Source organism: Chaetomium fimeti (assembly GCF_033439085.1).
Source record: "Chaetomium fimeti strain CBS 168.71 chromosome Unknown B0H64scaffold_1, whole genome shotgun sequence".
In the NCBI taxonomy this organism is placed as follows: domain Eukaryota; kingdom Fungi; phylum Ascomycota; class Sordariomycetes; order Sordariales; family Chaetomiaceae; genus Chaetomium; species Chaetomium fimeti.
Genome location: NW_026944329.1, coordinates 992,185 through 1,013,780, shown reverse-complemented (window position 1 = coordinate 1,013,780; position 21,596 = coordinate 992,185). Strand labels below are relative to the sequence as shown.

At 56.9% G+C, this 21,596-nt stretch overlaps 9 protein-coding genes across 9 annotated transcripts; 2 read left to right on the top strand and 7 right to left on the bottom strand.

Annotated features, from left to right (window-relative positions):
• Nucleotides 1-814: 814 nt before the first annotated feature.
• On the bottom strand, nt 815-3,488 carry B0H64DRAFT_6644 (uncharacterized protein). The gene is made up of 3 exons (XM_062808589.1): nt 3,229-3,488; nt 3,061-3,148; nt 815-3,002 (listed from the first exon to the last, which is right to left on the bottom strand). Exons 1-3 carry the CDS (start codon nt 3,355-3,357, stop codon nt 871-873), a joined length of 2,349 nt encoding a protein of 782 aa, XP_062663594.1. The 5' UTR covers nt 3,358-3,488; the 3' UTR covers nt 815-870.
• Nucleotides 3,489-4,475: 987 nt separating this feature from the next.
• B0H64DRAFT_369374 (GNAT domain-containing protein) lies at nt 4,476-5,231 on the bottom strand (the record flags this gene model as incomplete). Its single annotated transcript, XM_062802026.1, has 1 exon — nt 4,476-5,231. One exon carries the CDS (start codon nt 5,229-5,231, stop codon nt 4,476-4,478), a length of 756 nt encoding a protein of 251 aa, XP_062663593.1.
• Nucleotides 5,232-5,896: 665 nt separating this feature from the next.
• On the bottom strand, nt 5,897-6,892 carry B0H64DRAFT_369373 (ribosomal L18ae/LX protein domain-containing protein; the record flags this gene model as incomplete). The annotated part of the gene is made up of 4 exons (XM_062802025.1): nt 5,897-6,055; nt 6,112-6,288; nt 6,344-6,528; nt 6,889-6,892. 4 exons carry the CDS (start codon nt 6,890-6,892, stop codon nt 5,897-5,899), a joined length of 525 nt encoding a protein of 174 aa, XP_062663592.1.
• Nucleotides 6,893-7,356: 464 nt separating this feature from the next.
• On the top strand, nt 7,357-9,496 carry B0H64DRAFT_6540 (uncharacterized protein). Its single transcript, XM_062808572.1, has 6 exons — nt 7,357-7,754; nt 7,839-8,137; nt 8,188-8,413; nt 8,465-8,526; nt 8,584-8,992; nt 9,235-9,496. The coding sequence occupies exons 1-6, from the start codon at nt 7,464-7,466 to the stop codon at nt 9,316-9,318; spliced, it is 1,371 nt and encodes a 456-aa protein (XP_062663591.1). The 5' UTR covers nt 7,357-7,463; the 3' UTR covers nt 9,319-9,496.
• On the bottom strand, nt 9,449-11,095 carry B0H64DRAFT_6549 (uncharacterized protein). Its single transcript, XM_062808574.1, has one exon. It carries the CDS (start codon nt 10,743-10,745, stop codon nt 9,675-9,677), a length of 1,071 nt encoding a protein of 356 aa, XP_062663590.1. The 5' UTR covers nt 10,746-11,095; the 3' UTR covers nt 9,449-9,674.
• On the bottom strand, nt 11,096-12,919 carry B0H64DRAFT_6565 (uncharacterized protein). The gene is made up of 4 exons (XM_062808577.1): nt 12,309-12,919; nt 11,837-12,240; nt 11,544-11,775; nt 11,096-11,485 (listed from the first exon to the last, which is right to left on the bottom strand). The coding sequence occupies exons 1-4, from the start codon at nt 12,485-12,487 to the stop codon at nt 11,446-11,448; spliced, it is 855 nt and encodes a 284-aa protein (XP_062663589.1). The 5' UTR covers nt 12,488-12,919; the 3' UTR covers nt 11,096-11,445.
• Nucleotides 12,920-13,998: 1,079 nt separating this feature from the next.
• Nucleotides 13,999-15,344, bottom strand: B0H64DRAFT_369370 (uncharacterized protein; the record flags this gene model as incomplete). Its single annotated transcript, XM_062802024.1, has 3 exons — nt 13,999-14,720; nt 14,772-15,028; nt 15,085-15,344. 3 exons carry the CDS (start codon nt 15,342-15,344, stop codon nt 13,999-14,001), a joined length of 1,239 nt encoding a protein of 412 aa, XP_062663588.1.
• An 831-nt stretch (nt 15,345-16,175) lies between these two features.
• Nucleotides 16,176-17,844, top strand: B0H64DRAFT_6519 (uncharacterized protein). The gene is made up of 3 exons (XM_062808568.1): nt 16,176-16,598; nt 16,652-17,533; nt 17,651-17,844. Exons 1-3 carry the CDS (start codon nt 16,358-16,360, stop codon nt 17,665-17,667), a joined length of 1,140 nt encoding a protein of 379 aa, XP_062663587.1. The 5' UTR covers nt 16,176-16,357; the 3' UTR covers nt 17,668-17,844.
• A 487-nt stretch (nt 17,845-18,331) lies between these two features.
• On the bottom strand, nt 18,332-20,510 carry B0H64DRAFT_6524 (NADP-dependent oxidoreductase domain-containing protein). Its single transcript, XM_062808569.1, has 3 exons — nt 19,937-20,510; nt 18,823-19,613; nt 18,332-18,763 (listed from the first exon to the last, which is right to left on the bottom strand). Exons 1-3 carry the CDS (start codon nt 20,076-20,078, stop codon nt 18,728-18,730), a joined length of 969 nt encoding a protein of 322 aa, XP_062663586.1. The 5' UTR covers nt 20,079-20,510; the 3' UTR covers nt 18,332-18,727.
• Between the last annotated feature and the right edge of the window lie 1,086 nt (nt 20,511-21,596).

Sequence of the window (21,596 nt, the reverse complement as noted above, 5' to 3'; positions counted from 1 at the left end):
ACGGAGAAAAGGGCACAGAAACCCCAAGAACGGCGCGGATCCGCCTGCCCAATCCGTGACGGGCAACCGGGGGCTTTGCGAGCTGCGGCGGTGGCACCTCTCCCGACCCAACCCCCCACCACCACCACTCATCAAACAAGAGCCAATCCCTCGCCCGAACATCGGCGTGGGAAGGCGAACGAAGCTCGGAGCGGCCTACTTTGGCGGCCCGGGTGTTTGCGCAAACCAGACGGGTGCCGAGGCTTGATTGATTGCTGGCGAGGAGTTGGCGTGGTGGTTTGCGAAGCGGCCGACCAACCAAGCATCAAAAAGGAGCAGAAGGACTGATCCCTCCGCAATCCCTCGCCCGTTCTCGGTCTGTAGTAATGACGCGTCCTTCCCATTTCCGAGAGGGAGCCTTCCGCTCTGGCTGTTGAGACGGACGTCCCTCGTAGGATCCGGGGCCCCGAAGTGCATAATCTGGGGTGGCTAGGTAGGTAACGATTACACGTCTCACTCAGCGGGAGGAGCGCAATTTTGTCTAGTGTAGGTTCTTAGGTGAGTGACAAGAGACGGACACGTGTCAACAGAGACAGACGTAGTATACCAGCCGGGGAACAAACATGCGTCTGAGGATTTGGCAAACCTCGAACAGAGGCGAGAAGAGACAAGGTGAGGAAGGATTTTATTCCAAAACAACAGCTAGCTATATGTGCGCAGATACCGCCCACTCTCCATACGCCAGTAATTTGAAGACTATGCCACCACCTATTCCTTGAGATCACCTCCGTTGAGAAAACCCCGTCATCCCATCATCGCTCATGATACCATCACCTGCATGCCCTGTCCAAAACCGCGACCTTCTACAAAATAAAAGCGGCCAAGCGGCCCTCAGTCCCTCACCCACGGCATCGTGTCGGGGTATTTCCTCCCACCGACCCCCGTAACCGACGACGCCCCCGACATAGCCGGGCTCGGCAACCTCTCCCTCTCCCTCTCCCTCTCCCTCTCTCTATCCCTTTCCCGCTCGCGCGGCACGCGCTCCTCCCGCCTCCACCTCTCCCCACCATCCTCCCTAAACCGCTCCCTCTCCCTCTCCCGATCACGGTCCCGGTCCCTGTCCCTGTCCCGATCCCTCTCCCTATCACGCATGCGGTGATCACGCTCCCTCAGCTCGCGCTCCCTCTCCCGGTGCGGCCCCCGCTCCACACGCTCCCAGTCCCCACCACCGCCACCGCCGCCGCCGCCGCCGCCGCCGCCGCCCCAGCGCCGTCCGCTGCCGTCCAGCCGGTCCAGGTCCGCGTGGCTGCTCGTGCGCCGGTGGTGCCCGCCCTCGACGGCGCCCGTGAGGTACGGTCCGCGGTTCCAGCGGCGGCGCGTCGGGGAGAGGTCCTCGTCCGAGTTGCCGCGGCGGCGGGAGGCGGTGGAGGCCGGGGGGTTGTTGTTGGGGATGGTGCTGGTCTCGCGGTGCAGGGCGGTCGCGGCGGCGGATGCGGCCGGGCTGGGGACGGGGACGAGACGGTCCCTGTTGGCGGCGGCGCTGATGATGGTGTCCCGGTCTTGGTCTCTCTCGCGTCGCTCGTGCCGGAGCCGGTCGCTGTCGCTGTGGGCCCGGTCGCGCTCTCGGAGCGAGGGGCGGTCCGCGCGGCCTCTGCCGTGGTCCCTGTCTCGCTCGCGCTCGCGGTCTCGATGCTGGTCCCGCTCACGGTCGCGCACGGCTCGGTCGCGGTCGCGGTCTCTCTCCTTGTCACGGTGGTGTTCCCGAATCTCCCGCGAAGATCGTCTGCTGTGCCTCCTCCTCTCTTCCTCCAGGTCGGTGTCGTCGGTGTCGATTTCGGACCATGACCGGCTTAGTCTTGAATTGGGGATGATATCTTCTCTTGAGGCCCTCACCGACCCTGATGGCCCGTCTCGTCTCCCTCGCGACCCACTCACGCTGCGCGCTCTCGCTTGATCATCGGCGGGCGGGCTGATAAAGTTAGAGATCTTCTCCTTGATGTCATTGAGAGCGCTGCGCCGCTTGCTCTCTTCATGACTCGGCGCACGGCCACTAGTCGCTGGACGAGGGGAACGCATGTGTGACGGTGGGATTGGGGGCGGTGCCATCGTTGTACGGATAACACGTGGCGAGTCCTCGGAGCTGCCCGTATAAACACGGCGGATGGTGATCGGCGGTGGCTCGTTTGACCGCTGGACACGCCGTGGGGCAACCCGCGGGCTAATGGGCGCATCATCTGAGTCGGATGAGCTGCTGTAGCGTCGAGGATGGCTATGCCGCCGGCGTTGTGCATCGCGCTCGGGCGCGGGGCGTGGTACCCGCACGGGGCGCGCCTCTTGTGGTGAGTGCGGGTAGTCAGAAAAGCTTCGGCGTCGTTGCGCAGCTTCTTCCGTCGACGTCGTCTGACGGCGAACGAAGCGCTCCCCTCGGTCCCGAACTCGGTCTCGCTCAGGAGAAGGCCCGGCTGGTGTCGCGCGAGGAGACGGAACGTGTACATAGGCAACGTTGACCGGCGGGCGTGAAGCAAAGTAGTCGCGCGGCGTCGAGGAATTCATACGGACATGGGTGTAGGGAACCTTGCGGTCGGCGGACTCGGGCTTGGGTGTCTCCTTGGGTGTCTCCTTGGGAGTCTCCTTGGGAGCTTCCTTGGGAGCCTCTTTGGGAGCCTCCGTTTGCTCCTCTGCAGCCGCCTTGGTGCGCGCTATTTGCGCACATTCCTGATACCAGCGATCCGTTTCGGGGTCGGTATCGGACGGAAACGCCTCCTTCGGCAGGTCCACGGGCAGCGGAGTTCCCGTGTCGGGATGCTTCAAGGCCCAGTGTGCTGCGGCAAACTGCAACACCGGCACTTGTTCCTGAGGCCCGAGCAAGGTCTGGATCGTCTGCCAGTGCACGAATCCCTTGGTGGTCAGTGCCGGGACCGACGGGGCAGCAAAGTCATCGACACTTGGCAAAAGGGAGTGTTGGCAGCCCAGGCCCTGGTAGACCGTGGAGATGCCCGTATGAGGCATATCGGCAAAGAAGGCTATACGCAGCTTGTGATTAGCGCCATCGGTTCAAGTCAAGTAGAAGGCGCAGCTTACAGTCCCAGTCATGGCCGGCGGTCTTGTAGAAGGCTGCCAGCTTCCCAGGGGTCAAGTGGGCGTCGGTTTTGTCGCCGAGTTCGTTCGTCTGGGTACTTGAATTAGCACACGTTCTGGGTAGCCAACCTGGGGAGTAGATCTTGTTACTCCTTGGGGGGTGCGACGAACAACATGTAGCGCAATAGCTCTCAGGAGCGCATCAAAGACAGGCGTGGGAGCTGGTATCGGCTTCGCTTTGGTAAACAGATAGCCGTAGAAGGCCTTGCCGTCCTTCGTTTCGCCTGATGTAGTCGCCATTGTTAGATGAGGTCAACCTCATAGCGGTTAGACATGCGTTGTTGTTGATGAGTGACAATGGCCAGCAGCCATGATCCCAGGCCAACAACGGCTTAGTTGCTAACGTGGGGTGGTACGATCGAAGGAGGGGTTCGCGATTTGTGGGTGGACAGTTCATCAGCATTTAAAACCTGGAACCGGCTTCCGATTGCATGGTTAGCCGATCCAAGATCTAGGCTGCCGCGCGGATCTGGGAGGGGGAACGTGGGCAGACACGCGCAATCTCAAAAGAGGCTTCGAGATGAAAACGAGGTTGATTGAATGGTGCATCGGTTGAATGCCAGGCAGATTTGAGTCACCAAGGTATGTAGCCGCTGATAAGTTGGCGTGGTTGGGTTTAACATGCAGCAGCAGGTGGGACGTCGTCCCTCCCTCCCAGAAGCTGTGGAGGCCCTGCTGCGGCATCGAGCGGCGCTGCACCACATGCGAAACCAACCGACATTTTGACGCAACCAAGCAGCCAAGTTTAGTTTTTGGTGTGCATGAGGCGTGCCGAGGGGGCTTAGTGAGTTGCTTGCTGCTTGTTGGCGGATGAGCAGTTGACACGTGCGGCTTGTGCAGCCTCTCGCTTGTTCCTGACTTGCAGGTTTATCTGAAGGCAGAACTGGCGACCTTAATGGTAGCAGCAAGGCTGCCTCAGTATCTGGGTGATACTTCGCGCGAATTCTGATATGTAACCTACCAGTTCGCATGTCCTGGACGATGTTGGGTTGACCATTCGACGAACACAGAATTTAAATTGTCTGGGGGGAGAGGTTGTTCTGTGATGTCATTTTGGCTTCGAAAGCAGAGCTGGAGGCCTGCGGAATGGAAACGAGGGTTAGGGGCCACTATTTTCGAGAGGAACACTCCTTGACAACCTCACACAATTGATCGGTCGAGACAATTGATGCTAACTTAGACTTGAGTGTAAATCCAGCCTCTAATGATGACCAGGAAAAATAACAAAAAGTCTACAAAATGGAATTTATGACGGCGAAACCAAAAGATGGAAAAAGAAAAGAAAGGAAGAAAGAAAGGAAAGCAGGAAAAAAGGAAAAAAGAGAACACACTCAGTGTCCAAACCCCTAGGTACCTACCTATTCACCCACCTTCTCCCCTCCAGAAAAGTACCTATACGTCGGCAACTCAATCATCATATCCGCCCCAGACCCCTTCTGCAAGTCTTCCGCCAACCAAGTGAGGAACCACTCAAACCCAGCCTTCTTCAACACGCCCTGACTCCGATCGTTCAAATCCGCCGTAATAGCCAGCAACCGGCCCCTCACCACTCCATCCCCGCCCTCCACCTCCCCCTCATCCACCGTCCGCGGATCAACCTCAATCTCCACCTCCTCCCTCCCCAACCCATCCCACACCGGCAGCCAGCCCCTCAGAAACTCCGTCCCCAGCCCGCGGCCCCAGGCCTCCTTCCTAAACATATACCCAACCTCCGGCCAACCCAGACTCGACCGCCAGTTGTGACACCCGCCAAGCCCGATCAAATCCCCAGACTCACGATCACAGATCGCATAATTAAAATTTGTCTCATCACGCGGCGGGAAGAAGGGGGCGATCTTGGCCCTGGTCTCATCCAGATCCTTGTCGGGCACGCCGAGGGCCGTCCAGTGCATGACCTCGGGCTGGGTGCGCAGGGCGTGGACGGCGGGCAGGTCGTCCGGGGTGAGGGGCCGGAGGAGGAGGCGCTCCGTGACGACGGGCTGGCGGGCGGCGCTGGGCGGGAAGGGCAGGCGCGGGAGGGTGGCGCGCACGCGGATGAAGGTTGTCGGGTCCGGTTCCGGGCCCGGCGCGGGGCGGGATTGTGCCGGCGGTGAGGACTCTACGGCGGTGGACATGGTGTGATGTGGGATGGTTTTGGGTGAGGAGGGTTGAGGGAGCCTGGGGATGAGACGGTAGGAGTGGCGCTTGAGAGATGAGAAAGGAGGTGGGTAGGTTCGTGAGTTCGGATTGCCAAAGGAAAGATAAAGTAAGAAAGACAAGCGAGTCGACTTCGGGGCTCGTATACTTCGTGTTAGGGATACCTTCAATGACTCACGCCTTTCCCTCGACATACTCCATATTGATAGTCAGCTTCCCTATTTGGAGTAGGGGATGCAGGGTCCTGCCTCCGCGACTTGACCGCTGACCACCTCGCAGCCTCGGGGCAATTCGACCGCGGATTTAGTCGGTGACAGTCAGAGCCTGACCAAATTACAAACACCGCTTTCAATGCGAACTCGGGGCATAGCCACGACACCCTCTCTGCTCTCACCGGTGCGAGCGAGTCAAGGCGTACCGTCGGATTGGAGCGGCAGTTGGAGATACGCCTACAGCGCCAATTCCCGGCAAAACACAAGTCGCCAAAAAAGACTGGCAAGGCTTGCTCACAAAACAAACGCGAAACCCGTGCTTGACCATTTATTCATTTCATGCTCGTCCTAGGGAGCAAATGCAGGATATCCCATTTTCCTTGATGAACACCCGAAGAACCTGCCAACCCCAACCACAACCATGAAACCCCTCAAGCAAAAGTGGACGGGCGCTTCGCGCTGAAGATCTTCTTGTTGCTGATCCTGGGGACGCGGTGGGGCAGAGGGAAAGAGAGGTCCTTGGTGAGGAGCTGCTTGAGGTAGGGACGCTTGACCTCCTCGGTCTTCTCGATCTCGACAACGCGGAGGATCTGAATACATGTTAGCAACCTGGGGGTCGGCCATAGTACGCGTGCGGGATTCATACGTGGATCGACCTGAAACGGGCACGGTGGCGGGCGGCCATGTCGGAGTAGAGGGCCTCGACGGCAGCGGTCCTCGAGGTCTCACGGTACTCCTTGTACATGTTGTGGGTGCCTGACCGCGAGTCGTAGCGGATCCAGATGCCAAAGTTCTTGACCTTCAGGGGGTGCTTCTCCGAGATCTAGCGACAAGTCAGCGCTCCATCCAGTGTCCTCCCCTGATACAGCTGCACATACCACATTGACGCTGACGATCTCGCCGGTGGCCTTCTTGACCTTGCGGAGACCGCGAAGGAAGTACCAGAAACGGGACTTGGCAATGACCTGGTTCGGCGCAAAGATGCGCATGCGGTAGATGCTGGGGGTCGGGTTGGCCTCCGTGGGCAAATGGCGCCCAATCACCTGGTATTCCTGAAGACGACCTGGACCATGCTGTCAGTACATCTGGGCTTCCATTGTGCTTGAGCGCAGTGCAAGATGAGAAGGCTGCCGTGAGAGCAGCATCGCCGGTCGGTGGTTATTGGCAGGCGGAAAGTCAAGGTTGGTAGGTTGGTGGTCGGTCGAGGGAGATGTTGTTGCATCAAAACCAATCCACGTCATATATCACACCCTCCCAAGCTCAACAATTCACCGCATCCCGTCGTCGAGTACCCTCCATTCGAATGATCGTTGATCGAGTTATGGCATCGGTTCCCGTTGAATATCGATCGTGGGGTCGTCGGTATTCGGATCGTCGCCGGCGATGCAATGACAGGACGAAGTGCAGAAAGAAAATTGCTTACCCATCTGCTTCACCGTTAGAAATTCGTTCGACAATATGTTTCTGTAGGTACTCGGGGACTTACTGTGATTGTTTCCCGCTGCAAATCACGAAGTCGTTGGGTGAGCTGTCCGAGTCCTGAATTAGCGATCGCGAAAGCAGGAAAAATTTGGGTGCGCCTGGTTTAGGGCTCAAGGCGCTTGGGCCAACCACTACTGCCAAGCCGACCTTCATGTGGCGGTGCTTTTGTCCCGCACCGCCACACAACGTGGGGTCGTCTTTCCGGAAGCATGCGAAGACCCCAACGCCAATCAGATGAAACCTGGCGCCCAAAGCTTTCGCCTCATGCTCTCATTCGCATCCCTGCAATAGCAACGACCTGACCTGACGCGGAGCCGAGTTCAAAACAAAGAGTTTAAGTGTGCTCATAACATTGAGAATATCGCCTCCCAGCACAAGCAGAAACAATAACACAATAACAACGAAACACACCTACTTCTAGGTTGGGTCGAACCTTCGACTCCGACTCAACAACTTTAACGGGACAGTCGCATCTACAACCAGATTTCTCATCTTCTGCAGCCCGTGTTCTCTAAGATGGCGTTTAATACATCCTTCTTCAATGATCTTACCGATATTTTCTCTAAGCAAGATGGCTATCAACTTGCACAAACATTATCGCCGGATATTCCGACCGAAGAACTGAGGAAGATCTGCAGGAGTCAAAATGCTCACAGTATCAAGGGTGCACTTAAGCGCGGACTGAATGCACTCACTGTCGACTTTGATCAGCAAGAAATCCACGGCTGGGTGGAGGTGTACGCGGCATACTGGAATGCCACTGGTGTGATACTGGCAGCGCGAGAATCGAGCAATGACAGCAGTAAGGTGAGCGCCTTCGCATGTCCTTAACGTCCCCAACCAGGCCTTTTTGACTTGTCATCTTTAAGTCGATGCTAATTAGAGACACAGTCATCAAGTTTGCTCTGGACCAAAGTTTACGAGACCTGGACGGAGCTACTGAATGTCGTACTTCGGGGGTACCAGAACTGGGGCTTCGAGGCATGGACTATCCCCTGCATGTACGTCGTATGCAAGCACCTGCGTATTTTCGCGATGCAAGCAGACGAAGAGCGGAACAACAACAGCTCGTTCGACGATGCTGCAGCGATTCTCCAAGACGACTTTGACCCGGAAACCAACAAGCGCCAGAAGTTGGAAGACTGTGCCAGGGTCCTGTCCAGAGTCTTCATGGTCTGCCAGACAGATAGGTAGGTACATCATCTTGACCCAAGGAGTCCCCAATCTCACAGTATCTCAGGGCACCACTTGAAGAATCCCGCAAGTGGGGCAGCTACTACATCGCCAACCTGCTTCTCAAGACATACTTCAAGTTGAACTCGGCATCCCTGTCCAAGAATATACTCAATAGCCTTCGTGCGGGTGGGCGAGATATGCCCGACTTTTCAGCCTTTCCGAAATCTCAACAAGTGACCTTCAAGTACCACGAAGGCGTCCTTGCCTTCTTGGAGGAGAACTACGTCTTGGTATTGTTAAGAAGATGACTGAATAACTGAACCAATGCTAATTCCTTCTAGGCGGAGCAATGCTTGACGGAGGCATGGAACCTCTGCCACAAGGACGCCATGAAGAATAAGGAGTAAGTACATTCAGCATTGGCTGGGTGGTGCTACCGGCTTGCTAACATGGGAACAAGGCTTATTTTGGGGTACCTCATCCCGTGTCATCTCATCAAGAGTCACACTCTTCCGGCAGAAAAGTTACTGGAGCCGTTCCCGGAACTGCAGAGGCTCTTCCTGCCTCTCTGCCGATGCATCAAAAGGGGAGAGCTGCACAAGTTCGACCTAGCGCTGCAGGAAGGCGAAGATGAATTCGTCAAACGCCGCATCTACCTCACTCTGGAGCGTGGCCGAGACATTGCGCTGCGAAACCTACTTCGAAAAGTCTTCGTCGCCCGTGGGTTCGAGGAGGCCAAGGAAGGAGAAAAGCCGGCTCGCCGCACTCGCGTCCCAGTGGCCGAATTTGCCGCTGGTATTAGCCTCGGAAGTCAAGAAAAAATCGACAACGACGAGGTCGAGTGCTTGTTAGCCAACATGATCTACAAGGTGAGTCAAATCTGCCGTGGTGCACCCATCCGGAGAAATCCCCCTTTCCAACGCCAGCCGAGAGTTTGCCCACTTCCCGTCTGCAGCTGTCCGGTATTGATGCCTGATACCTGGTGCCTGCTTGTGCCTTGTCAGACATCTCTCTGCCTGAGGGTTCAAGGCAGGATCACTCGCGATGCAAACAACCCGATTGGTGTAACCTGTTGCCCCAGCAATGAGTCATTTTGCTGACTGCCGTCCAGGGCCATATGAAGGGATACATTTCCCGACAGCACGGCATTGTCGTGCTCAGCAAGTCAGGGGCTTTTCCCGGTACCAACGTGTGAGGGGGCCGGGTTCCGTTGGCGGAAGCCGACAGCAGGCTTGTCATCCCTTGCAGCTCGGCCGATTTGCGGACCAGCCAGTGCTCACTTCGAAAGCGGCGGCAAAGTGGACCACAGGATTTGGTCCCGTCGATTTGTCTCATGTCGCGGTTCGAAATACGGCGGGACAATGGGTAGTTGTGCCATTGAACACGGCCGGTTTATTTGCTCAGCATAGATCGAGATAGCCAAAGTTTGCTCGTAGAGCGCGGAATATTGACGAGAGATACCCCTTTTTGAGACCTCGAACACGACTCGAACACTTTCAAACAAAAACCCTCCTCGCCCATCTTTGTGCACCGACGCAGCCATCTCATGATTCACCACAGCTGTCCTGCAAGCTGCATGCACGGCAGGAAATCGCAAGGTTGTTGCTCTAGAAACGCCCAATCAAGCAACCGCACGCAAACATCACCCCTTTTTCCCGCCCGCCTCACATTCCCTTCCCCTGGCTCGCCTGGCTTTTTTTCCCACCAACTGACCGGAAAAGGAACGCTGCACCGGCCAGAACCAAGGAACGCCCCCTCTGCTTCCCCGCACTTTTTCCCGTTTCCGGCTTGCTTGGCCCGCGGGCTGAAGTCGCCCAGGCACACAAGGCACCAAAGGGATTCACACACACACACGTGCACACGGGCACAGTTCGCGCGCACGCTCGGTGGTTTTTGCCCCATGCAATCTACCGAGCGGGACGCGCTGGGGGGGCGCGTCGTGAAAAAGTGACTCACGCGCGGGTGCTCAGCCCGTCCCGTCACACTGGAAGTGGTCCGCGGCAGGACGGACGGACACACACAGACACGGGATTGCAATTGGGTTGTTGGATTGGGTTGGATTGGACTCGTGTTTCTTGTTCGGATCACCGAAGCATTTCGCTTCTTTTTGAGGCACCGTTTCGGGCTGTCGCCTCCTTTTCGTCCCTCGCCGTCTTGTCCGGGGATTTTGCAGTTTCCGTTTCTGACAACCGAAGATTTTTTTTTTTGAAATTTCTTTTGCAACGGAAATGACGTGAAAAATCTCGAGGAAAGCCAAGACATCAACCCCTGAAGATATTCCCAGCTCGGACAAGCCCTTGCAGATTCGTGACCCGCGGACTGATCCGGTCCGGCGGTTTTCACATTTGACGCTAACGTTTTAGTGTTGGAGTGGTGATCCACCCGATCCGTCAGGATGGGTCGGTGGGCCTTTGATTTGGTTACCACGGGCTCGCCGTGCGTGGTTTCCACCGAGATGAAGGAGTGGTGGCAAGAACAACGCTTTTGGCACTGCATGACATTCAAGGTTGGGACAGGGGTTGGCTGGTTGCTTGGTAGTATTGTAGCGAGAGAATGAGCACCAGAGTTTCCAGAGCTTGGTGTTGGAATCTTCCTCCTTGGGCAGTGCCGTTTCCGAGACATGCCTCAAAACACCCTTGCTCGAAACGCGTGATGAACGAGAGCGAGAAGCAAAGATTGTCTCAGATCTCCTTTTCCCCATGTTCAGTCTCCACCGGTAGACTCGACTCTCATATGTAGAATTGCCGCCGTCAAAGAAACACTGTAAAATGAGATCTCCACCCAGAAAAGAAAACCCATGCCCATCAAAGCAACCGCGTGGAAAAAACGGCATCTCTCAAGCAGGGGTAAATCATCATCCTTTCCAACGTGAAATTCAATGAAAAACAGAAACTGCCAAAACCAGAAATCCTCCGCCACCAAGAGGTCGTGTCATCAGGGTATGGGTATGCTGTTGGTACAAGTTTGAGGTTTAGGAGACAGACAGTAAGAGTGTAGAAATGAGACAAACTCCAATGCAGAACATGACTGGGAAAAAAAGGAAATAAACCCAACCGGATCCGCCCCAATGCGCCAAAATCATGAAACGATGATGGAAAACGTCTATGCCCAAGCCGAAAACAGAAAAATTAGACCGTATTAGTGCTGAAAAAGTCGTATGCATAAGATGTAGAATCGAAGAGGCTGGGGTATGAAGCATCATCCATCGCAGAGTCGAGAACGCCATCAGGGGCAGGTATCATATGGTGTTGGTGAGGGGTGTTGGGGGTTGGGTATCAATCGTCTTGTGCAAAAGGGGGTATGGCGAAAGAGAGGTCGGAGCCTAGAAAGGGCGGCCGCTGCGAGGAGTCCGAGGAGTGCTGCTGTACAATGACTTGTTAGCGCCAAGGTGCTTTTAATGAGGAAGACGGTAAAACTTACGCAGCGCTCGAGATGTCATCGACATGGTTGCACAAGGCGACAAACAGGTCGAAGAAGAGCTGAGTGTTTCCGTTGAACATCTCAAGTTGCATGGTGCCACTGCGTTTGAAGGTGCTGCGGCTGCGGATGATGAGGGCGAGGTAGTGAGCCCGGAGCTTGGAGTCGGTGTCGGGGGTGTTGGCGTAGGCGTAGCGAGCCGAGGCCAAGATGGTGCTCGCTTGGATGCCGGACTCTGTTTTCGTTGGTCAGCAAGGCCGGGCGTACAGAGGCACAACTTGAAGGAGTCGACTTACGAAGACCCTGCTTGCGCAGAGAGATGCGCTTCAGTTCCTCAAGTCCGTACTTGTCAGCAGCACAGTAGATGGCCGTGTCCTTCAGAAGCTCGCCCTCGACGGTGTGGTGATAGACGGTCGCCTCAGACCGGCCATCCTCGCCGGCCTGCTCCAGCTCCCACGAGTTCCGCTTCTTGTTGTGCACCAGCCGCGGGTAGTAGTCGCCCTTGTAGAGAAACTCGAGAATCGATGAGAAGACTTCGGGTTCTTCGTCGGGAAGCGAAATCTTCTTGGTTTGGGAGTCCATTAACTGGTTCTTGAGGACGCTCTGAAAGAAAGGCGAGGCGCCAAGGATGTTCTCATGGGCGGCGAAGATCCGCTGCTCCTGACCGACGACGAGGGTAACGATGGCCGAGATGGAACCACTACAGCAAAGGAATGTCAACATCTTGGAATTACTCTTGAGGGTGTGTACCGGCTCGCGGTGACTTACCCTAGGGTAGACTCGGATGCGCCCGCATTGGACAAGGTACCGGCACGGCGGCGACCAGATTCAACGGGCCTCTTAGAGATGCCGGCTTCCTTGGTGAAGGACGAGCTGGCTCTCCGAGACCTCCCAGACTTGGAGGAGACACTCTTGGTCTGAGACGGTTCGAAGCGTCGAGAAAACATCTTGATCCCTGGACTACGCCGACGTCGTTTGTGCTGTGTTCCTTTTACTTGCTCCACCCAACTCGGCTCGGAGGCCCGAAGATGTCGTTGACTCGGTCCGGGATTGTGGGGTCGTCGGGCACGGTCGTGGTCGATGCGATGTGGAGGGCGATGACGGGAGGCCGGGGTTGCGAAACAGAAGGATGGACAATGCAAGACAATCAAGACAATGAAAGAGATGAAAGACCGATAACGAAAAGCTCAGGTGTCGATGACCCGATGGTTTGGTGATGAGCGAGGACCTACCGCCTTAATAAGTGAAGCTCGGGTGGGCTCAAACGAGGATGGTTAAAAATTTTTCCCATCTCATTTCCGGCGAGGGAAGACCGGGCCTCATATTTAAAGCTTGGGAGGGAGCCGTGAATGCAGTGATGCCTGGTATCATGGGTGGACACACCTTGTCTCGGCGGCAGCAAAAGGTATCCAACGTGATTCGACGCGTAAAAATGGGTCCGGGGAACGCTGTCCCAACACGGAATCACCTGACTTGGTTACCGTTTTAAGACAAGCTGCACGAAATTTTGCAGGAAGCAATCAGGGCTCCTCCCTGCAAACTGTCGCCGGCTGGGTTGAGCAAGGGGCGGAAAAGCAAGCCGGGTCGCAAAACGACAGTGCGAGACCAGGATATTCGGGATGATTAGGGGTTTTCCATGTCTCCATGTGCTCAATGCCGTGGAGACTGGCGCTAGGCGAGGCCGGATGGAATTGCCCAGGGTGAATTGGATTTTCTGGAAAAGGCTGAGAAATTGGAATGTTACGCTGCAAGGCTACCGAGCTCGCCGAGGCACACTCACTTCCGTGTGAACTTTTGATAGCCGATCGCTGTGAGGCAGCAGCAGGCTGAAGCGATGACGAAGTCCGCGATGGCGAAAAAATGATGGAATGTGTCACCCGCGGCCTGGTCCGCATCTCTTGGGACGACTCATCGATGCCTCGAAGATGGGAGATCAATTGACTCCTTCCAGACTTCAAGACAAAGCATTGGCCATGTCACCATGTGCGTTCGATCTCGAGTCTCGAATTCGAGTCTTGGCGACGAGGTGGATCGCCGTTTAAGATTAACATTTGCACACCTGGGACGGAGGCGGCAACCCGATCACGCAACGTTGACCCGACGTTGAGAAGACCCCTGCAGAAGAAGAAGCACGGAGCAAACGGCCGCTCGAACCGTGCCGCTCGCTGATGAAGCAATCAACCAGGAAAGACTTCACACGGCACGCACGGAAAGACTTTGGGTAATGCACCCCCTTGGCATGACCCCCCAGCTTTTGCCTCCTTTTCCACCGGGCTGTCCTTCGTAATCTGTATTTCTTTCCGTCCGTCTGGGCCGGAACCGAAGTTTGACTTATCGGACCGCATCCGGGGTGATAGACAGGGGCAACTCCAGGCCATGGAAACCGCTAAAAATGGTGTTGCCACAATCGAAATTTTCGAAAAAGAAATTCGAGACAGAACCTAGGTGAAAAAAGCTCTCAACCGCTGTCTCGCGCATTTTGGGCCAATTTCAGGACGGCCTGGGCGGCCAATTTTTTCCCATCCCCTCGGGCAATCGCCTGCTGGTGGTATGCCACTGGCACAGTTCCCTTCTCAACGGTCAGGCCGAGATCCACGCACCTCTGATAAAGACGGTCGCTCTGTTCCTTCGGGACAAGCTCGTCCCTGTCCGCCTCGAGGATATACACCATGGGCGCTGCGGCCCCGCTCTCCTTTGAGGCTTGGGCGATCAGCCCCAGGTTCCCCCAGCTATCCAGATGGTTCCGGAGAAACGGCCAGAGGTACTTGTACGGCAGCCATTTCTGGGGATACAGGGTCTCCAGCATAGCCCTGATTGACACAAAGGGAGTTTCGAGGAGGAGGCCTCGGATCGGCATGCTCGAAGGAACCCGGCCAGTGGCAGCGAGGTTCGTTGCAACCCCTGCTCCGATGCTCTGCCCCCAGACAAGCAAAATGGGGTCGGTGGCCCCGACACTCCCGAAAACTCGTTCGTGGCGCTCGGTAATCCACCGCACACCCGCCTCGGCGTCGAGCCGAAGACCGGGTTCTGAGGGGCGGCCACGTGAGGTCCAGTAACCTCTGTAGCTCAGACAGACAAACGTCAACTGCATCGGCGCTAGCACGGGGGCCTTGCTGTCACTCACAGCCCGAAGAACCCAAGACAAGTCGGGCAGCCGTGGCGGTATCGATGAGGCGTTCCCTGGACCACGTCAGTGCTGAATCGCAAGCCTCCGGTTTCATGACTGCCAACCCTGAAAGTAGAGAACATAGACATGCGCAGCGGCAACCTCCGGTGCTGCCGCGCCCGGACATCTATCTTTCGGTAGAGGAACGGTAGTCACGGCGAGGGCAAGCTCGGTCCCGTCCGCAGCCGCCGTCCTCTCCTCGGTCCACTGGACGCCTCCACACATGCTGGCCCAGTCCGCGATCTGCTCCCGGCGGGAGCTTGGCGGTAGTCCGGGCATGTAGATGATCTTGTTCTGGAAGACCACCATCATGACGCACTTCCTAGTTCGAGGTATTAGTGATGTGTTTGATCCAATGTTCTCCTATGTAGAACATACCAGATCCACAACCCCACCAGCAGGCCGGTAAAGACCACGGGCGGGAGGAGCACGGTCGGGATGTGAATGCTGCGACAGCTCCTCCCAGCAAACAGGACCCGATGGTGGCTAGCTCCCAACAGCGCCTCACGCTTCACGAATGCCCAGGGGTGTGCTGAAGTGAGGCGAGTGCTGCGTCCAGCGTGCAACGAACGCCTCAGTTGCCATTGGACTCCCCGCACCATCCGGCCATGAGCAATCATAGCAGACGAGCCCGGCATTGGGCACGGAGATCTGGCCCGAGAGTAGGTTGGCAAGCCCTTCGAGCTTTGCTCATGCCATGGCCTAGGGAATCATGTGTTCGTCTCCCACTCGTCCTCTGTTTCGGGCTGTTCCGCGGCCGGGTCCCGACTCGTCAATTCAGTGAGTCAAAACTTAAAACCGTTCGAATTGGGCTGGCCTGGTTGGGCGGGAATTTGAGGATAGCAGTTCTGACGTGGTTGTTGTCGGGATGCAATTCGTCGGCAAGAAATGCAGGTTCCGCCCCTCGACGGCGTGCCACGAATGAGCTGTCAAAAGATATGTAAGGGACGTGAAACTCGGCGGGAGACGAGAGTCACACATCTGCGAGGCGGATCTTTATCGATTGAACGAGCAATGGACAACGGCGATCTGGAACCTTTTGGAATAAGTCTCTCATGGGTTGGAAGATGAAGGTGCTCCCGGTGATGTTGGGGTTTAGCCCCACAAGAGCTCGACCTGGCTTGCATGAGTCGAACTTCCGCCGTATTTACCATACATACAGCGTAATTCACGAGTTGTGTATATCGTGTGCTGTGTCAGTCGTTGCCAGCCAAGTCGGATCTCTTGACTCGTCGTTCTCTTACACAGTATGATGCTTAAGGAATATAGCCATTCGCATTTGTAATTATTGTCGGATTTGCCCCTGCTTTATTCATCCCGTCCGTGTCATCGTTTCTCGTACGCCGTTTCCATGGGTAACGAAGAGTGGGAGCGCGCGGTTGGTGGGGTGGCTGGGCGATGGTCCGATAACCTCGATAAGCGGCGCCCCTCCTCGGTTGGCCGTCTCGGGAATCCACTGCGACCCTGACGCATGGCCTTACCTGCCTCTAATACACAGTGCAAGCCATTCTTTGACCCTGCGCCTCAAATAGAACAATAACACTCGGCACCTTCAAAGCCTTGATCTCCCGCAGACGATCCCTCGATTTCCCTCAACAAGAAAGGAGAAGCCCGCAATTCACATCCGCACCCGCAGAACACACCGCTCGCCATGCCAGCACCACTAGAAGAAGAATCCCGGACGCCCGGTCACCACATCGAATTGGTCGACGACAATCCCTCTCCGCGTCACGACGGTGAAGCCAGTCCCGGGCTTAGGGATAGCAAGGGTTGGGATGGGAAGCTGCGTGTGCCCAAAAGCGCCATTCTCACAAACCCGGAAGCGCTCTCGGATCCCGAGTATTCAGACGATGACAATGTCGTACCTGGCGACGAGGTCGCTGCAGATGAGGGTAAAGAAGCCGGCCGTATCCGGGATGGCATCGGAAAGCTAACTGCGTATCAGACCTGCTCGATGACGAAGACCCCGAGACTGATGAGATCATGTGCACCCACTCCCGAATCAAGTCGATTCCCGCCCTACGTCTCGAGCGCTTCAAGAAGGTTGCCCGTATCTGCCTCCGCCAGAACCTGATCCAAGACATGGAAGGCTTCTCATGTCTCGCCTCCACCCTCAACGACCTCGATCTCTACGACAACCTCATCTCCCACATCCGCGGCCTAGACGACCTCACCAACCTCACCTCCCTCGACCTCTCCTTCAACAAGATCAAGCACATCAAGCACATCTCCCACCTCACCAACCTCACCGACCTCTACTTCGTCGCCAATAAAATCTCCAAGATCGACGGCCTCGAGGGCCTCACGAAGCTGCGCACCCTCGAGCTCGGCTCCAACCGCATCCGTGAGCTCCAGAACCTCGACGCCCTCACGGCACTCGAAGAGCTCTGGGTAGCCAAGAACAAAATCACCTCCCTCGCCGGCCTATCGGGCCTCCCCAAGCTCCGCCTCCTCTCCATCCAATCCAACCGCATCCGCGACCTCTCGCCACTGCGCGACGTCCCCCAGCTCGAAGAGCTGTACATCTCGCACAACGCACTCGAGACCCTCTCGGGCATCGAGCACAACACGCGGCTCCGGGTGCTCGAGGTGTCCAACAACCAGGTCGGGACGCTGGCGGACGGGCTGGGCCCGCTGGCGGCGCTCGAGGAGCTCTGGGCCAGCTACAACCGCGTCGCCGACTTCGCCGACGTCGAGCGCGCCCTCGCCGACAAGCCCGCCCTCTCCACCGTCTACTTCGAGGGCAACCCCCTCCAGCTGCGCGCCCCGGCCCTCTACCGCAACAAGGTCCGCCTCGCCCTGCCCCAGGTCCGCCAGGTCGACGCCAGTGAGTTTCTTCTTCTTCCTTCGCTTCCTTCCTTCCTTCCCTCCGTAACTTGACTTGACTTAAACCCACTTTGGGTGTGTTCGTTTTCGATGGGGGGGTGCTGATCGTGGTGCGTAGCTTTTGTGCGGACGTGAGTGGGTGGGTTATTGGCGAGGGGCTGCGTTGTTTTTGATCTTTCGACATTTATCGCCGGGTGGTATACCGCCCAGGGGGGCCAGTTGGGCAGGACAAGGGTTTCGTAGACATGTATGTATATAGCAATAATGCGCAACGACGGGTGGAGGGTATGGCTCGACTCCTCAAAGGGGGAAAATGAGAGCGAACTATACCACGTACGATAGCATGCGGCGGCGTTTTGGGTGCTTAGGAAGTCAGGGGCGAAGCCAGCGCGCTGGAAGCACAGCCGGGCCGTCGGGATGGGCTTTGTGTTCTGGTCTTTTATTTAGGCTTAGATAGTGGCATGTTGGCAGCTCGCAAGTATAGCCGATTACCTGCCACCTCCGGCATTAGGGAGCTGGTGTGCTAGAAGTGTTGGTTGCCTTGTTTTGGTTTCGATGTTTTGGGAAAGGGGCGGCTGAGTACTCGGGCAGGAGGGCAAGCTCGGCTGGAATAACCATCTACTCGGAAGGATGCGGATGTCGGGATACGGCATACCTCGAGTGGGAGATAGGGGGATCTATAGACGGTGGTTGGTGATAATCGTGACAGTAGTAATGTTGGCAAGCCAAGGGATTAAGAATTCAGAATCAAGGCCAACCCCCTTCCGCCACGTTCACGAGATCTAGCAATAAGGGAACAGTAGTGAGTGGGACCGGCATCGTCAAATTGGATGTATTCTATGGAAATTCCACCAAACAAGCATGCCATGCAGTGCATAAAACGAGACCCATCCCCATGACATGAGACACATTCCCCCCGGATATATGTGGCGGATATATCAAATAACACACGGCCCCAAGTCACCCCCCTATCGTCGGGCAGGCGACGGAGCTGACATAATTCTCATTCCAGTCGTGACAAGGCCTGATGGGAGGGGAACTCCCTCCCGCCGGGCGCCCCCTGTGGTCAATGGGCCAAAGGGCCATCGGTGAAAGACAAGCCAGCGATCGGCCAGGTTTGTCTTCTGTGTTCAGCCAGTCAGGCCAGGGCGGGATTGCGCCCGCCCCGCACAATATTGGTTGCTACGAAAAGCATTTAACCAAAGATCCAGAGCATCTCGGTGGGGAAGTACTATAGTCACAGTCATTAGTATCATGGTTACATGCTTCGGGGCTGTGTCGGTTACTTACGTTAGCGGGCTGGTTGAAGCGGATGCCGCGGTCGAAGGCAGAGATGGCGGCGATGTCCTCCTCGGAGAGGTCGAACTCGATGCTCTGGAAGTTGGACGCCATGATAGGGGGCCGGGTGCTCTTGGGGATGATGGCAAGGCCGCGCTGGGTAGCCCAGCGGAGCAGGACCTGCGAGGGGTCGCGGTTGTACTTGGCCGCAATCTTCTTGATGGTCTCATCCTCGATAAGGGGAGTGAGCTTGGAAGCGTGCTGCATGTTGAACTCCATGAAGCTGGCGGGGCCGAACGAGCTGTAAGCGGTGACGGCGATGCCCTCGCGCTTGGCGAGGTTGAGCAGCTCCTGCTGGACGAGGTAGGGGTGGTGCTCGACCTGGAGGGTGGCCGGGCGGATCTTGGCGTGGCGGAGGAGGTCGTAGATCAGCTGGGCCTGGAAGTTGGAGATACCGATGCTCTTGGAGAGGCCGCTGCTGACGAGGGACTCCATGGCCGTCCAGGTCTCCTGGATGGTGGCTTTGCTGGGGCGGACCTCGCTCTTGCCATCGTAGTGCCAGCCGGGAGGGTAGCGGACCGCGGGGTCAACCCACTCGAGGGCAACGGGGAAGTGGATGAGATAGAGGTCGAAGTAGTCAATGCCCCAGTCGGCGAGCTGCTTCTTGACGATGGGCTCGACGCGGTCACCGTCGTGGAAGGTGTTCCAGAGCTTGGACACGATGAAGAGCTCCTCACGCTTCACGATGCCTTCCGAGATGGCGCGGGCAACACCTTGACCGCACTCAACCTCGTTGCCGTAGTCTATTTATGCTTAGGTCAGCCGCTGTCCCTCTCTGTGTGTGTTTGTGTAGATGCGAGTAGATGGAAGCGCCCCTTGGCACAGTCCCACACTGATCCACCTCCCGTCCCGCTGACGCTTCCGGCAAGGGTCCGGCAGAATTCGACCCCTCCATCCAACAGTGCATGTGGGGTGGAGAAGAGACCGAGGGGGCGGGGTAGTTCCTCCTCGTTCTTCCCTGCCCCTCCACGTTGCGCGGCGCGTGCTCCAATGTCAAAGCAGAGCACACAGCCATTGTCTGCGGGACGGTGACAAAAAAGGTGAGGAGCGGGCAAGTGTGACTTACCGCAAGCGCCGTCGAAAAGGCGGTAACCGGCCTTGATGGCGTTGTAGACGACATCCGAGGCAACAGCGTTGTCGACCTTCCAGAGACCGAAGCCCACCTGGGGCATGTCATAGCCGCTGTTGAGCTTGATGACGGGAGCCATTGTGTCGATTTATGGATTCTCTTCCGGGGAACGGTTTGCGACTCTGTGAAACCGAAGTCAGAAATCGACCGGCACAACGACTCGGGGAGCGAGTTGTCGGGTAAAGCCAGTAGGGGGCAGAGCGCGCAGGGAGACTCACTTGGGGAGTTGTCCGCGAAGGGGGGTCGAGAAGATGGATGGGAAATGGTATGAGAGTTCGGGGGAAACCAAGGGGGGCTTCGAGAGTATCGAGGGGTTGCTGCGCTACTTATACGGTCTGCCGCTCTCCGTAAGCTTTCCGAGCCGGAGGGGAGGGGTGACACCAGGCCATGCTGGAGCCCATGCCGCGCTCCGCCGAGTCGCGCGCTTCAACTAGATGATGTGCCGCCGAGCAGGGTCATACCGTCCCGCGTGCGGCGGTATCTCCAGCAACTCAGGTACCACGACCCCTCCAAACCCCCATTCAGACCCGCTCCCATCGTCATATGGGCGCGGGAGCCCAAGGCTGAACGCCGGGGTCTTTCTCGGCGCGAGAAGCACGCCAGGGGTCCATTACCGTGCCTTCGATCTCCGTTGCCGTGGAGAACTGCCACTTCTACTGGCCGAAGGCGAGGCTTGAGATGGCCTGCACGGCAGATCTCCGGGCATGCTTCCGAGAGTGCTCACTGATTCGCCTGGATAATGGAGGAACCTGATGTCCACCAACAGATGGCCAAGGCTGTGGAGCCGTCCGGACGGTCTCCATTTGCGCGGGTTAAACGGGAATCCTTTTGTTCGCTGGAGAAATGTGGACTCCTTTCTGGAGCCAAGGAGCGTCACTCATGAGTCGGGCTGCCCATTAGCCTCATGCACACGGCGGCAGAACTCGTCTTGGGTTTCAACCCCCCAATCGTGTAACAGGCACCCCGAATCTGGCAGGGTGCCCTCTCACAGGGTCGTAGAGGCGCAACGTCCTGGCGGCTCGCGACCGGAAACAGACGGCTGCGGTTGGTCTCGGGGCGGCTGTTGGCCACAGCCAGACGAAATCTCAACTGATCACCTGGCCGATGCCGGTGGAATGTAGGGAAATCCCTCCGAACGAGGTGAAGCGTGCGCCGCGAGGCGCCGTGCTGGAGTCTGGAGTTTCGACTTGACCCGGTATCCGGCCACGCCCGCTATTTAGCCTGTTAAAGACCCGCGCCAACCAGGGGGGCCGGTTAATTACAAACTGGGAGAAAGACAATGGAAGAGCAGTCCACAGTGGGTTTCCTTTTCGCCGGAGTATCTCCATGTTTTCTGCTCACCTGACCTTGACCGACGGTGAGCCAGGAGTTGCTGGCGAACAAAGACTGAAGAAAGGCTTGGATGAAATCCGACAGAAAGAAGACTTTAGCCAATTCAACACGGCTGCGTGTTTCGGGTGGCAGTGAGTCGTGGAGCCTTTGAGGCTTTTAATGTTCCAGTTGCGTTGAAGGATGGCAAAACAACATCGGCCTGCTGCTCTCCTGATCTGCGGTTTCGGGCTTAGTTCGGTGCATGTCGTGAAGAGGCCGAGAGCCC